The sequence below is a fragment of the Lytechinus pictus genome, chromosome 10, assembly GCF_037042905.1.
Source record: "Lytechinus pictus isolate F3 Inbred chromosome 10, Lp3.0, whole genome shotgun sequence".
Classification (NCBI taxonomy): domain Eukaryota; kingdom Metazoa; phylum Echinodermata; class Echinoidea; order Temnopleuroida; family Toxopneustidae; genus Lytechinus; species Lytechinus pictus.
The window spans coordinates 12,155,387-12,169,922 of record NC_087254.1 but is presented as its reverse complement, the minus strand read 5'-3'; the positions used below and the strand labels follow the sequence as shown (position 1 = coordinate 12,169,922).

Genomic DNA, 14,536 nt, shown 5'->3' with positions numbered 1-14,536 from the left:
AATGACTACCTTTTAATAATTCATGTCCTTGTTTTACTTGACCCACATTCAAACTTCAAGCTTTTGCATTTATCCATCATCAATAAATCAATATGAGTATAGTGTTCCTGGATGATTGTCGATTTTATTGTTTTTTTTTAAACTTTGTATCAGGCGATCCAACCACATAAATTTGTATAACCTGCATGTATTATTTATTATTTTGCGAAATGTCTTCTCCAAAATGAAGCATCAAATGAATCACTAGTTTAATAATTTGCAGATATAAATTTACATAGAAAAATATTAATAATTTTGGCTGCTATTACTCAAGCATTTATTTTGCTTATACAGTTTGCCACTGCATTTGTTTTTCACTACTTTGTCTTATCCTTAAAAATAATGTCTAAATTTTGTTATCACACTGCTATAAATTTGTCACATTACAATGTACTTTAATGTCATGCTACGATTATGTTTATGTATTGTAAATTTATTTTGACTTAACAATAAATGCAGAAACTCCTGCAAAAAAAATGCTTTGTATCTTGACAAATTTTATCGTAAAAGTTGGCATTATGAAAATACAATTATGAGTAAGAAATTGACATAAAACAAACAAGTAAAAAATATTAGGAGCTCAAGGAGCCATGATGCATGGTCTAGATGGGGGCGCTATTCACATTTATTTCACTTTATTCATCAACTTTGATTTGATATGTGATCCTTGGAGGGGCCTAATATTTCAGAGCTCCGTTTTTGTTTAAACACTTCCTGACTAATACCTTGGTCACATTTGCTCTACGGCGGCCGTACGGCGAGTCGAAAACAGCCGTTTTATTAATTTTGATTCAAACCACATATAATATAGTTGGACAAAAAATGTTAAAACGGCTGTTTTCGACTCGCCGTACGGCCGCCGTAGAGCAAATGTGACCAAGGTGTAAGATGCAGGGGTATCATCTTCGGTAAACCAGAGCAATACTTTAGATGGCTTGAAAACTACCTAATAAATGACACATCTATAAGTGTATTTAATTGTGTCTACCCATATTCAGTGTCATTTCTGTATCTTTGCTTTGTATTATTCAACAGTATTATGTTTTGTTAGTAAATCTGGATGTATTTATGCAATATTTTGATTTATTGTTTATTAGATGGGCCCTGATGAACACCAACAAATGTTGACTCGGGCTATCATTTTTGAATATGTGAAATAAATAAATAAATAGATAAATAAATAAATTGTTTGTAACTTAAACAACTAATGACCATAAATTTATAAAATTTACTGTTCAGCTTTATTCTCATTACCCACATGAGCCTCTAAATATTGTTTCATTCATCATTATCATATACTCCAAAATCAGTCTTCTCACTACGAGCATTACAATGCGATATCATTTTATTATTCAAAATTTGTTATCTTTGCAACCACTATATCAAAACATCAGAAATCATTCAATATTGGAACTGAAATATCACCTTAAAGCTGAATGATATAGGCCTTAATTTAACTGATCATTGTCATCATCATCATCATCACCACCAACACCATCATCATCATCACCACCAACACCATCATCATCATCACCACCACCATCATCATCATCTTCATCACCACCATCATAATCACCATCATCATCATATCATCGTCACCAAGAAACTACCATCATCATATCATCGTCACCAAGAAACTACCATCATCAGTCACAAACATCATCATCATCATCATCACCACCACCACCATCATCATCACCACCACCACCACCATCAGCATCATCTTCATCACCACCACCATAATCACCATCATCATCATATCACCGTCACCAAGAAACTAACATCATCCTCAGCATTATCCTCCTCCTCCTCATCATCATAATAACTACCATCATTACCATCATCCCCATTCTCTTTTCAACCTCAACAGATAACAACAAAATAACAAATCCCAAATACGATAAAAAACTTAACTTGCATACAGCATTTTATTGTATAAGCGACTATTCCACAGCTGTGTGACATTAAGTGAGATTAGTCTGTACATGGTTTACATCATTAATCTTTAGCCAAATATCCCATATTTAAGCCCAATCATATAAATTCTAATATTCAAGTCAATTTACAGGAGGAAATAGGAGTTGTCACCTTTTTCGAAATAATATACAAGTACAGAGGATGCAAAAAATAAAGAGACCTATGGATAAACTGATACACACACATCACATATAGGGATTCTAATTTTCAATGTAAATTAAATAAAAACAGAAGTACAAGATAAGGTCCAATGTATTATAACAAGACTAATTTGTTTCATGATAATTCCTTTGAGTTAGTTTATTTTTTTGTTTTTATCTCTTTTATTGTGGGGGATATATGTAATTATAAGTCTAACTAATAGTAATTGAAACATAAAACACTACAGGAAATTCTTTTAAATAATTCAGCACTCCAGTAGCATATCTAGAGAAACGTCTGGGACAAACATTAAATAGCCGGGCTGGCTGGTGCTGAAATCATGCTTCCTTGAAATTCTGATACTGATGGTCAGTTGTTTATTATTGGAAACATTCAAGGTATTTCTCATTTTCAAATGTCCGTTTCCCATATTTATTTCCTCCCCCCAAAGTGGTGTCTGGGCGGTGTGCGTGTTCCCCTTGCTCCTTAGTTATGCCCCTGTGAATTCTAAGTTAATACTCATATCAAGAGGACAGTCATTCTTAGTACTAAAATGATAATTGAAAGTTCAATTCAAATAGTTAAGCTACTACCAGACTGGGGATAACTGAAATACAGTAGGATCTAAATGTAGGTAAAGACAAAGAGGAATCTCAGAAATTATCCTACATCTACCGTTGCGGCTTTTTCTTTTGATAGAATTACTCTCAATAAATTTGTCTTGCCTAATAATAGCTTCCAGTGAAAAATGTCCCATGAAGAGGTGGTATTCTGATAATTAAACCTAGGTTTAATCCCAGTTTTAACTAGAATTTCAAACCACACTTCTATGGAATGCTGGACTTCATCACATTTGTTCCATATTCATGGCAATTATAATACACAAATCACTTAATTAGAATTCATCATATTCGTGTATTTTCCTATTCTTACCATTTCACAGCTGAATTAATTGTTTGAAAAAAAATTTGCGGCAGGAAAATAATGATTTTAATTGATGGATAAGCTGACAACTGGCACTCCATAAAAGTGTGGTCTAAGTTGACCCAGGGGGTGTTTCACAAAAATGTAAGTAAGACTTAAATCGTACTTGAATGCCGACACGTATCTGAAATACAACGCGAAATCTAATTGATCAATACGCAGTAGTGCGCGTCCTCTTTGCATGATCTGACCGACGCGGTCATGCCATTTATAATGCATGCAACTTGGCATTTAAGTGTGACTCTAAGTCATACTTAAATTTTTGTGAAACACCCCCCAGGTTTAACTAAACCATGGCTATCATAATACCACCTGAGGTCTGGGATGGGGGGTATAACATAAAAAGATATGCTTGATACCTACAATCATTTGTAACTTTTTGTACATAGTCTCCCACTGACCTACAGTTACAATTAATGGTACAAGCACTTGTGTCACTTCTTACACCTATCTTGGTCCTGTAACACAAAGGTCAGCAATTAATGATACACTTGATCTTCACGATTAATTGTACATTGTAATCAATGCAATCAATCGTAAAAAATTGTTCAACAATGATTGCTAAGCGTTGTGTTACGGGCCAAAATAGGATACCCTATTAGAGTATTAACTGAGTAACAGAATGTATAATTAAGGAAAAATGGGGGGGGGGGGGGGTGTAATTTATGTTCAATATTCAAAATACTGTAATTTGTGAATATTTGGGGCCTTGGCGGGTCGTGTGGTCCAGTGGTTAGAGAATTGGACTCATAATCGCAAGGTTGTGAGTTCGAATCCACACTCTGCCATTATCTCGACTTTGATAAAAAGGCCCGAAAATAATATCTGTCGTCTATTAGGTCAGCCACTATGACTGATTAACCTAGACGTAAAATGTTTCCTAGGTAATTGGTTATATACCAGCTTGGCGTTTACCAGCAAAACGCTGTCCTGCCGAGTTCCTACGGGAGTTACCACAAACAGAAAACAGAAACAGAAAATGCCACGCTGTATGGAAAGTAATGTCATATTTCCAAATGTTCTATATCCCAGTGAAACCTAGATGACATTTTGAGAGGTTGACATTTAATACCACACGAAGCACATTATACAACCCTCTATGTTGATACTTGAAGGAGTTCTACCAGGTACAGAAACATTTTAATAGAACAAGGAAGAGAAAGAGATACATGTATAGAGGAGAACGGACGGACGAGAGGAAGAGGGAGAGGAGAGAGAGAGAGCAGAAGAGAGAAGAGAGAGAAACAAGAAATGGAAAAGATGCAAATTCCATACATCTAAGATGCAATTTAAATTTAATTCAATTTGATTAGGTTTCAAATGAAAAGTGCATTCAAGTGACAATTTTTCTACACAATTCTCAAATTGTACATTTTATGTTACATTATCACACAAGAAAATTGACAATCAAAATATATCCCAATTAACTGTGGAAGACCATTACACAATACAACTCTGCAAATTGTTTCACTTTAGTAACCCATTCACGTCGTGATGTTTTGCATAGCGTTTGAACACCCAACTATCTACAGGTTATGGTAGGCCTTCATAAGTCGTTAGAAAAATCACACTCGCTATATCACAGAAATACTATGTACATATTCATACAGATTTTTTTTGTTTACTTTACACAATTCATATCAACAACATATACACCTTTAATATATAATGGGGGACATCGTTAAATGCTTAACAACATATTACACAAAACAACCCCAAATTCTTACTCTACAATTATATTAATTATGGCCAATAGTAAATATCAATAATCAATTTGTATACTCGCTCTTATTTACATTAATCTAGTGTATTCTACTTGACTGGAAAAAATGTTCAAGAGAAGATAAATTAAATAGAAATATTTCTGATATTTTCATCAACAAAACTGGAAATAAAACAAAATAATCCACAGGCAAACCTGAAATGCGCTCAAGCTCTGGCAGAAACCCAGTACGTTCTGAATTTAACTTTTACATTCCAAATTAAAGCATCTTGGAGAGAAAGGAAAATAAAAAGGAAAAAAAGAGATGAATAGAACACAAGAAATTGATAAAACATGTTGGTGACCTCGCACTTGTTTAAGAGGAGGTGGAATGCTTTTTGTCTAAAACAGTTCAATGGAAAGAAAAAAAGGAGATCGCCTTTAGTACATGTAACTACTAGGCCTGCAAGAAGAGACAGTTTAATGCTACCAACTACATAGCCACAACGCTACATTCACACCAAAGAAACAGACTCCAAACAGACCAATAATATGTCATTGGTAATAACGTAATTAAATTTGTTCGTCCTGGAGTCGATTCCGTAGGTGCGACAGTGGCATCAGAGCCAGTATGTCTAAAGGCCACCGCACACCTTACGATTGACCTGCGACCTGATAATTGAAACATCGAATATCTTAGTGTTTAATGTTCTAAGTTACGGCACGAATACCTATGTTCAAATCTCTGACTATGCTATCATCCTTATTAGAAATAAAAGCGAATTTAATATCTAGTCGTAATGACGTCGTAGCAATTGTACGATTGGTTATGATTTGAAACATAATTTGGCTTTTACTCCTAAATAAAGGTTTTTAATCATCCAAAATTGTTATATTAGTATTCTTTCAGTTAATTTGAACCTCAAATAAAAGGATACTTTTCATTCACATTTTCAGAAAATGAGCCAAACACATTTTAACCCAAAATGGGATCGTGGCCCAGTCGTAAGATGTGCGGTAGCCTTAACTCTCAATGAAGAGTGCTTCTCCCTGTCTCTGGACCAATTCTGTTATTACACTATGCAAAATATGATTGATTCAAATTCAAACAGGAAATAAAACAAATAATGCACAGGCAACTAAGGTCCGAGCTAGCTTCTGTTGCCAAGACGTAGGGCTAATCGAGTAAACATACTGCTCCATTGACTCACAACGATGTATAATTTTTGCTGGGGTGGAGCTGTGGGCCAGAAATTGAGTTGATTCCTGATTTTCAGGACTTGTGACATTTTCTTGAGAATGACCCAACTTTGTCTCGGGCAGTCAAGAAATTAATGAAATAATTTTGCCACAGAAACTGATTTAACATTGATCAAAGTCAAATACAGCTGGCTTGAGTTGTAGAATACTTTTTTCCCCTAAAGAGAGCACGCTTAGTTATGGATGTTATGATGCAATATTTGTTGTTCACTTTCGACTGGCTAGGTCTGGGAACAATATTTAAAGAAATTAATTTTAAGTTTTCATTTCATATCATATCTTCTATAGGAATGACATATTCTCAAAGCCAAATTAGGTACCATTTTCACTTTCTGTGTAAGCAGGTTTGTTGTATCCAAATCTTGATCCTGGTCCAAACAAAATACTTTACGGTTGAGATGGACTTCTGACTGCTTAACTGGGGGGTGCTTCACAAAGATTAAGTGTGACTTAAGTCATGTTTAAATGTTGGCACACACATAATATTACTGAATGCGATATATCATTGATCAATGCGCAGGAGTGCGCATCCCCTTACCATGATCTGACCAATGCACTGATGCATTCTATACCGTACGCGACTGGAATTTGATTGCGATTCTAAGTCAAACTTTAATATCGGTGAAACATCCCCCAGGTCTTTAAAACTTGTTATCAACAACTAAAGATAAATTCATACATATATATTCTCTTCCAGATGCTACAAGTTCAATAGCTCACAACAACATATGTAATTTGATATTGATAACAAGTATATAAAACATGGCCCGGATGTGAATCCTTGTTAATTCTGGCTGTACATAATACTGATTATAGAGCGCCCTCTCTTTATCACCATGATCGTTCAGTCTCAGACTTCTCTTACAGGCCTAGTATATTATATGGCTCATATCTGACATGTTTTTTGAAAGAGTAATATTAATTTATAGTCAAAGACCAAAAAACATACATCTTGCTATGTCAAATATAATTCAAAAGCACACATCCCAAGCACCGAACGTAAAAAAACGTCTTTTTCATCTTCATGAATTCAGTAATGCAAGGATGCCTATGCAGGCTTTACTGAATCTGAATACACAAATATAATGATCGTGTTTTCAAACTTATACTCTCCAAAAATTGAACTGAAAAACAAAGCACTAGAAAGAAAACACAATATCATTCGATCATGACAATGAAAAGAAAACTAAAAAGGTATATTGCCACACAAATTGATAAAAACATATCACTCCATACATAAATCCTTGTATGAGTTAATTAATGAACATAAATATGAATCCACAAAAATAAATACTATCTAAAAAAATCTGAGGTGCACATGTTTTCATTTTTTACTCTTCCACTCACTGCACAGAGCTACATGTGACTAAATAAAATCTGAAACTTTGAGACACAAACAAACATCAAGGCCACAAAACGTAGCAAGATTTGAGAATTCCAGGTCTCTGACGACGCCAAAATTCTGACAATACCTTGAGAACATTTATGTTCTATGGTTGCGTAGCAGCATAGTTCCAAGCAGACAAACTGAACAGCAATAAACAAATACAACTTCAAAGGAATCATAGGATCAGTCTCTTTTTCAATGTGATGAATACTTAATTATTCCCCCCAACCTTCATCCGAAGCAGGGGAAATTCCACGCTTTGCAGACACCATCTTTCAAAAATATAATCATTGTATCATACATTCAAATATTCATGCTCTGCTTCCACATAGTCAATACTTGAATCCTTCATGTGGAAGCTGTATCAGTTCCCAAAATCTTCCTTCAATCAAACTTTCCTTGGTAAATTGACACTGACATGTCCAGGCACCTAATAAACAAGCTAAACTCCATTCAACGGCGTACATTTCGCCACCATACTAGTATTGCAACTGCAATTTATTTGTTTCAAGACACCTTACAGATATTCATCACACAAAATGAGGATACGACAATCATGGAATCGTTAAAAAATTTTCAGGTTTCCTCTCGGCATTGTCATTCGGAACACTTTTATAACCAGCGCGGAGAAGTTCTTGCAATGCGTCTCTTCCAAAATTTACCTCTAAAACGTGAGGGACTTTGGTGATTCCTGCACTGGATGTAAAAAAGGTGGACAACATGGCGATGAAGGACCTTTGGAAATGTCATAATAGACTTGAGATCCCAGAGATCAGATTACAAGAATACACTTTTCATCACGGATTCAATGGATGATTTCAAGTCCGGTGTTTGTAGTAGAAACACAATTTGGATTGCGTTTCCTAGCTCCAAACCCTACACCTAGATAGTGACTTTTCAGGACCAACTTCATTTTATGTTTGGTGCTGTGATTACATAAAAATTACCTAACACCAACGCCAAAACTGAACTTGAAATCGCCTAATGTCTCCCAACCTCTTTGGACTATAGGTAACTGTCAGTGATGTCTTCAGGAACATTCTCTTGCCAATGGTTCCAATTGTACCGTGATGATGATCAACGGAACATGCTTTGCTTGTAAAGATCTCTGGGATGGTACAAAAAATTGGAGCATAATTTACATCGTCATCAATCGGTGACGTGTATATTGTCCCAAGCATCGTCATTCAAATCAAAAAGGTTGAGCGAGAAAGGTTCTTTGCCTAGCGGTGTTCCAAGAGACCCTTCAGCGCCGATGTTCGTAGGTGGGGTCACGCTGACAGGGGTGAGCCCTGATCCGGACGATGACATCATAACATCCAACCAGTTCATGTCTGAATCGCTGCTTGATGGCGGACACAGCATCCCGGCACTGGGCGACGGGTGGTCTCCGAATGCCCAGAACGTGGAGCCGTCTCGGTCCCCGTCCACCTGCATGCTCGGTATATCAAACGAGAGGATGTTGGCATTGTCTTTGTCGTCCATTGTCGCTGAGGACATCAGATGCTGCTCCTTGCTTACACTCGGCTGGGATGTGCCGACATCCAGTGCATTGAGGGTCATGTCGGCGGTGTCGACGTCCATCGGTAGCTCCATTGGGGATGGGGAAGGAGCGGAAGAAGAATGAGGGATGGCAATGGGTGCTGCTGCAACTGGATGGTTGTGCTGTTGCTGCTGCTTCACCTGCTGCCGAGGCTGCTGTTGTTGCTGCTCTTGAGACTGTTGTTGCTGCTGTTGCTGAGGATGGGGAGGCGGTGGTGGAGGGGGATGGGGCATCTGACTCTGTGGTATTCCTTGTTGGCTGGTGGATGTCGAGTTCAGGACTCCTGCCTGTGAGAATCTTGGGCTAGATGATGTCGTGGCCATGGAGAAACTTGGGAGTGAGACGTGAGTCTGGAGTCTTGTATGACTCAAGTTTATCACATCCTTGTTCTTGGGAGTTACTGGAATTTGATCTGAAGATAGAAATATAGATCATAAATAATGTTATGGAGAATCAGTGAGAAAAGAAAAGTAAGATAAACATAAATAAAGATATGAAGAGTATCCATGACTGGACCATATTCCTATACATAGTTTTTTTATACTTGAGTACATAAATAAACTGAATAAAATATATCCTTTAATATTTGAACAGAGAATTAATAAGTCAATAATAGAAAGATTTTACCAATTCTAAAAACTAAACAATTTTTTTTTAATTTCTTTTTAATTGCAGGTACTAAATTAATAAAAAATACTGCATTCACATTGCCATATGTTTATACAACACCACAAGATTTAATTAGGCCCAATTCATAAACATAGTTGCTATGTATTTCTTTTTTTCCCCAATCTTGATGTACTTACATCCATGATCAACCAGAACTTCCAGAAGATCATCTAGGTCTTGGCTCTTTGTCATCCTTGGTTCACCAGTCTCCGTGTTGATAGGGTTCAAGAGGGATCCAAGGTGAGCCTACAAGAGACACAGGAAAGTTTAGAGAATAATATTACTGAAAGAAATAAAAATAATCAATATATATACCCTAAAATAAACATTGTTAGTTTAACCATGGTAATATTACAGTGTACATCAATTCTGAAGTACAAGTTTATAGTCATGAATATGTCTTACAGTAATTAAAAATCCCTATATGTCGATTTCTTCGAAGTTTTGTTTAAGAGTGAAGACATATCCATTAAGAATCTTTCGATTGCTGATATTTTACTTCCCCTCACCCCACCCCCAGTGAATAATAAATAATGTAAAAAGGTTGGAGTGTTACACATACCTTCCTTTCCTTGGTTTGTCTGACAGCCTCTTCATAGTTAGGTGGTGGACTGTTGTAGGCCGGTAGACTGGCCCCACTGGAAATACCCAGAACTGCCTCTGGATCGGTCGGACTGCTGGGCAAAGACGATGACTTCTGTCCAGGCAAGAGTCCATTAGACAACGCCCCTGGTTTGACCTCTTGAGTTGTCTTTGAGAAGAGGAAGGGTTGACCGTTGGGTGAGGGTGTGGTGAAGGTAAAGGTCCTCTGCTGCTGGTTCAAGGATGTGGCAAAGTCTGGAGGTTGGAACACGGGTGGGGAGGACTGCTTCGGAGGGGATTGGGACTTGATGTGAACTGCTGTTATAGGAGGGGGCGGTGGCTTGATGGCCGTTGAAATGGTCGTCGCTGGAGGATTGTTGATGGATGGCATGCTTATTGGAGGGGGAGGTGGATGCGGATTGATGCTTGCGAGCTTGATCGGAGAACCCGTTTTGGGCGATACGCCAGTCGCTCCAGAAGGGGCTGCAGTATGAGCCGGTGGTGGTGGTGGAGCAGGAGGTGGACTCAGGATAGGTGACTGCAAGTTTGTCTGGTGTTGGCGCAGTTGGAGCTGTGATAACCTGAGAGCCCTCTGAAGCTCTTCAATCTTCTGTTGTTGTTTGCGGAGAATATCGCTGCTGACTGCTGGATCGTTGTAAGCCAACTGAGCAGACATGTCCATCACCTGTTCCATGACAGAGTTGCTGTCATTCAACTCCATCTGGAAGGTTTGATTCTGGAAAGAGTTCAGCATCTGCACATTAGTCTGGACCTGCTGCTTATGCATGCTTTCTGAGCTGGGGCTGAAAACACTGGGGGGTGAGGATGCCGAGACAACTGAACCGGGATTGGTGGTGACTGATGGAGGTGGTGCCATCTGGAATGTGGAAGGGGACATTGGATCAAAGGCACTGCCGGGAGAAGCAGGGTCAGACATCTCAGAAGTGGCTACAGAGACTGGAGATTTGAAGTCAGGAGGCGACACTGGCGGTGAACTCATAGATGCCCTTGCGCTGCCAGTCTCACTCGCAACCTCTTGACCAGCATCGGTTGAGCTTGTGACCTTGGTACCACTTGTTCCTGAACATATTGACGACGACGTGACATCCTGATTAGAGGAATTTGCAGTCGCTACGGGTGACATAGACACATCAGCATAGGGGCGTAACCGCTCTACAAGCTGGGGCTTTGTGCCAGATACATGAAGTCCTCTATTCTTCAACTCCATCTTTAATTCTGAAACCTTCATATCCTCAAGGTTTGAGAGGATTCTTGTCTTTGTGCAGTTGGCCACATTAGCCTTGTTATCTTGAGGTGTCGGTGAGGACGAGCTCGTCACCGTGGTACTGCTTGGAGATTGAGACCCCTGATTACTGTTTGATGACAATTTGCTGGAAGTCGTTGTGCTCATGTTCGGAGCGTTGGGTAGAATAAGCTGGTGATGCTGCTGTTGTAACAGCTGAAGTTGCAGAAGCAGTTGCTGCTGCATCAACAACAAGTTATAAGGGTTACTGGCATTGGGAGGAATCGCTAGTTTATTTGCCTGTTCGTTAGGAGGCTTGTACTCATGGAATTTTATCTCCTTTGGCTTATTCCTCTTCGTCTGTTTCTTCCTTGAATTCTTTGAGCTCGAGGACGATGACGACCCGCTCTTACTGCTCGACGGCGACGATGACGTGACTGTGTTCGGCATGCTGACAATCGGAGGAGGGCTGGTGACACCTGGTTCCTGCTTTATCGTGATCATCGACATCGTCGTCGGGGTAGTCGATGGAATCCTAATTTGAATAGGGCTGCTGGAAGTTATTGAAGGAGGAATCATGTGATGGTCATAGTATGACGTAAAGTCCGGGGGTGAGGGTATACTCCCCACACTACTTGGAGGATTATCAGACTGCTGGGAGTAGAGTTGAGGGGGCGACATGGGTTCATCGCTACCCCCCTCTTGACTGTCCTCATCAAAGTTATAAGGTGAGTCATCACACGTATCCATCTCATTAGTCTTCAGAAACTTGACCTTGCCATCTGAAAGTACAAACATACGCAATCCATAATTAGAAATATGTCATTCTTAGACTGCAACATACAGAGTACCGAAGTGTAACGTCATAAATTTACCAAATCAGCATTTTTCATACCATATTTAGGTAGGCGGGAATCGATGCATGGGGGCCCAAGATATGACCCCATGAATACATAACAAGCCCCAATGAAATCAATGTATTGTAATATTGACCTGGTTCTAAATGTTATGAACCCGGCAAATAATACCTGAACTTTAATGTACTGAAATCAGTAAACAAGCTTAGCTGGGGTAAAGTCAGAGTGCCTTGAGCACCTGACAAGGTGGATATGAGCACTAAATGAACACCCTATGTTATTATTACTATTCCTATTATTATTACCTTTGACAGCCTGCTCCACAAAATGTTCTGCTTTCAAGATGTTGCCTTCGATGAGTTCCAGAGGACCGGGTCTGTTCTTGATCTTGCAGTCCAGGTCCTGTTCAATCCTGGCCCTCTTTAGTCGCTGATGTGTGGCACTAACCATGGGCTCCATATTGGTATCTGCAAGAAAAGAGTAAAAGATTGTGATTGGATATTTTTAAAAGGGATTTTTTTTAGTCTAACATTGTACTTTCATGTCCTTAGCATGAAAAACATGAAACCTTTTGTGGGGTCTCTAGCCCTGTTAAGCATTACTGCAAGTTATTTACATGATCCTGCTCTTATCATCATCATCATCATCATCATCATCATCTTCACCATCATCATTGACACCACCACAACCACCACCACCACCATCATCATCATCATCACCATCACCACCACCACCACCAACATCATCATCATCATCATCACCACCACCACCACCATCGTCATCATCATCATCATCAACATTGACACCACCACCACCACAACCACCCCCACCACCATCATCATAATCATCATCATCACCATCACCACCACCACCACCACCACCACCATCATCATCATCATCATCATCACCATCACCATCATCACCATCACCACCACCACCACCACCACCACCACCACCACCACCACCATCATCATCACCACCACTACCACCACCATCATCACCATCATCATCATCATCATCACCACCACCTCCACCTCCCAGACCACACCCAAGAAGATGTGATCCTTGACTCTACCTTCTAGAATGTGTTGATGCACAAGCTGAGCCTTGTCTGGTCTCATTCTCATCTTCCTCTGTAGACTATCTCCAACCTGAACAATGGCAAAGAGAAGAAATATGAGAAATAATGTTGATAATTGATAGTCATCATTGATGAAAAAAAAACCTGGCATGTTGTGATTATAAAAGCAGGTGAGAATAATGAAATCATCACATTCCGACGATTCTTACACATACAATTCTTTACTCAAAAGTTAGACTTACATTGCAGGAGTTTCATGTTGAATGCATGAACAATTTTCCTTGAATGTATCTAGGGATTATCTCAAACAAAGCCCAAAGAGAGATATTCATCTTTTTACACATCTAAATGGTTATCAATGGTACGAAGGGAAATAACTACATTTTGATTTCTGATTAAAGAAATGAAATGGAAAATAACTTAAATGCCATAAAAAGTTATTTGGAATGAAAGACAAAGGAAATGAAAGAATGCTAATGATGAAACAATGACGTAATGAAGATTGGCAAAGGAGACAAAAGAGGGGGGGGGGGGCAAATCTAGAGGCAGAGAAGGAAAGGAGTGTGGAAGGGGGGAGAGGAAAGAACACAAAGAGAAAAAGAAACAAGGAGATAGAGTCTTTAGGTCTTGATGCCTCATCCAGATTAGCACATTATTTAAGGTTTTATCATTTTTATCTCACCACAATTTTTCTTTCCATAATTATCTTGAAGCCAAGCACAACAAATCAGTTATCTGACACCACCAGTTATGTAAATAGACATACAGGGGTCCTGTATGGGTGGCATGCTTAAAACGCTCTCACGGTGTAGCAATGCTTTCAAATGTACTGAGGTGAGGACGTCATAGCTCCGGAAATTACATCATCCCAACATCAATATACACCTCTTTTTTATATATACCCCGCCTTGGATATTTCTGGTGGCATGTGTATGGAATGCTTTCGAGATAAAGGTATGTTAGTAGTGATTGTGACAGTTATAGTTGATGGAAAAATGAAGAAATGAACGCGAGGAGAGAGATTAGTAGATTGATTTATATTGTACTCTCTAACAGCATATGATCTCCCAA

At 38.8% G+C, this 14,536-nt stretch overlaps 1 protein-coding gene across 1 annotated transcript; it reads right to left on the bottom strand.

Annotated features, from left to right (window-relative positions):
- Positions 1-4,501: 4,501 nt before the first annotated feature.
- Positions 4,502-13,531, bottom strand: LOC129269115 (myocardin-related transcription factor A-like). Its single transcript, XM_054906571.2, has 5 exons — positions 13,460-13,531; positions 12,690-12,851; positions 10,265-12,309; positions 9,840-9,948; positions 4,502-9,445 (listed from the first exon to the last, which is right to left on the bottom strand). Exons 1-5 carry the CDS (start codon positions 13,509-13,511, stop codon positions 8,640-8,642), a joined length of 3,174 nt encoding a protein of 1,057 aa, XP_054762546.2. The 5' UTR covers positions 13,512-13,531; the 3' UTR covers positions 4,502-8,639.
- Positions 13,532-14,536: the final 1,005 nt, after the last annotated feature.

Excerpts from the sequence above, each read along its gene's own strand:
- LOC129269115 (XM_054906571.2), bottom strand. The coding sequence starts at position 13,511 with ATGAGAATGAGACCAGACAAGGCTCAGCTTGTGCATCAACACATTCTA. Across the intron at positions 12,310-12,689 it reads TGTGGAGCAGGCTGTCAAAG|ATGGCAAGGTCAAGTTTCTG; the intron begins GTAATAATAATA and ends TTGTACTTTCAG. Across the intron at positions 9,446-9,839 it reads AGTTCTGGTTGATCATGGAT|ATCAAATTCCAGTAACTCCC; the intron begins GTAAGTACATCA and ends TTCTATCTTCAG.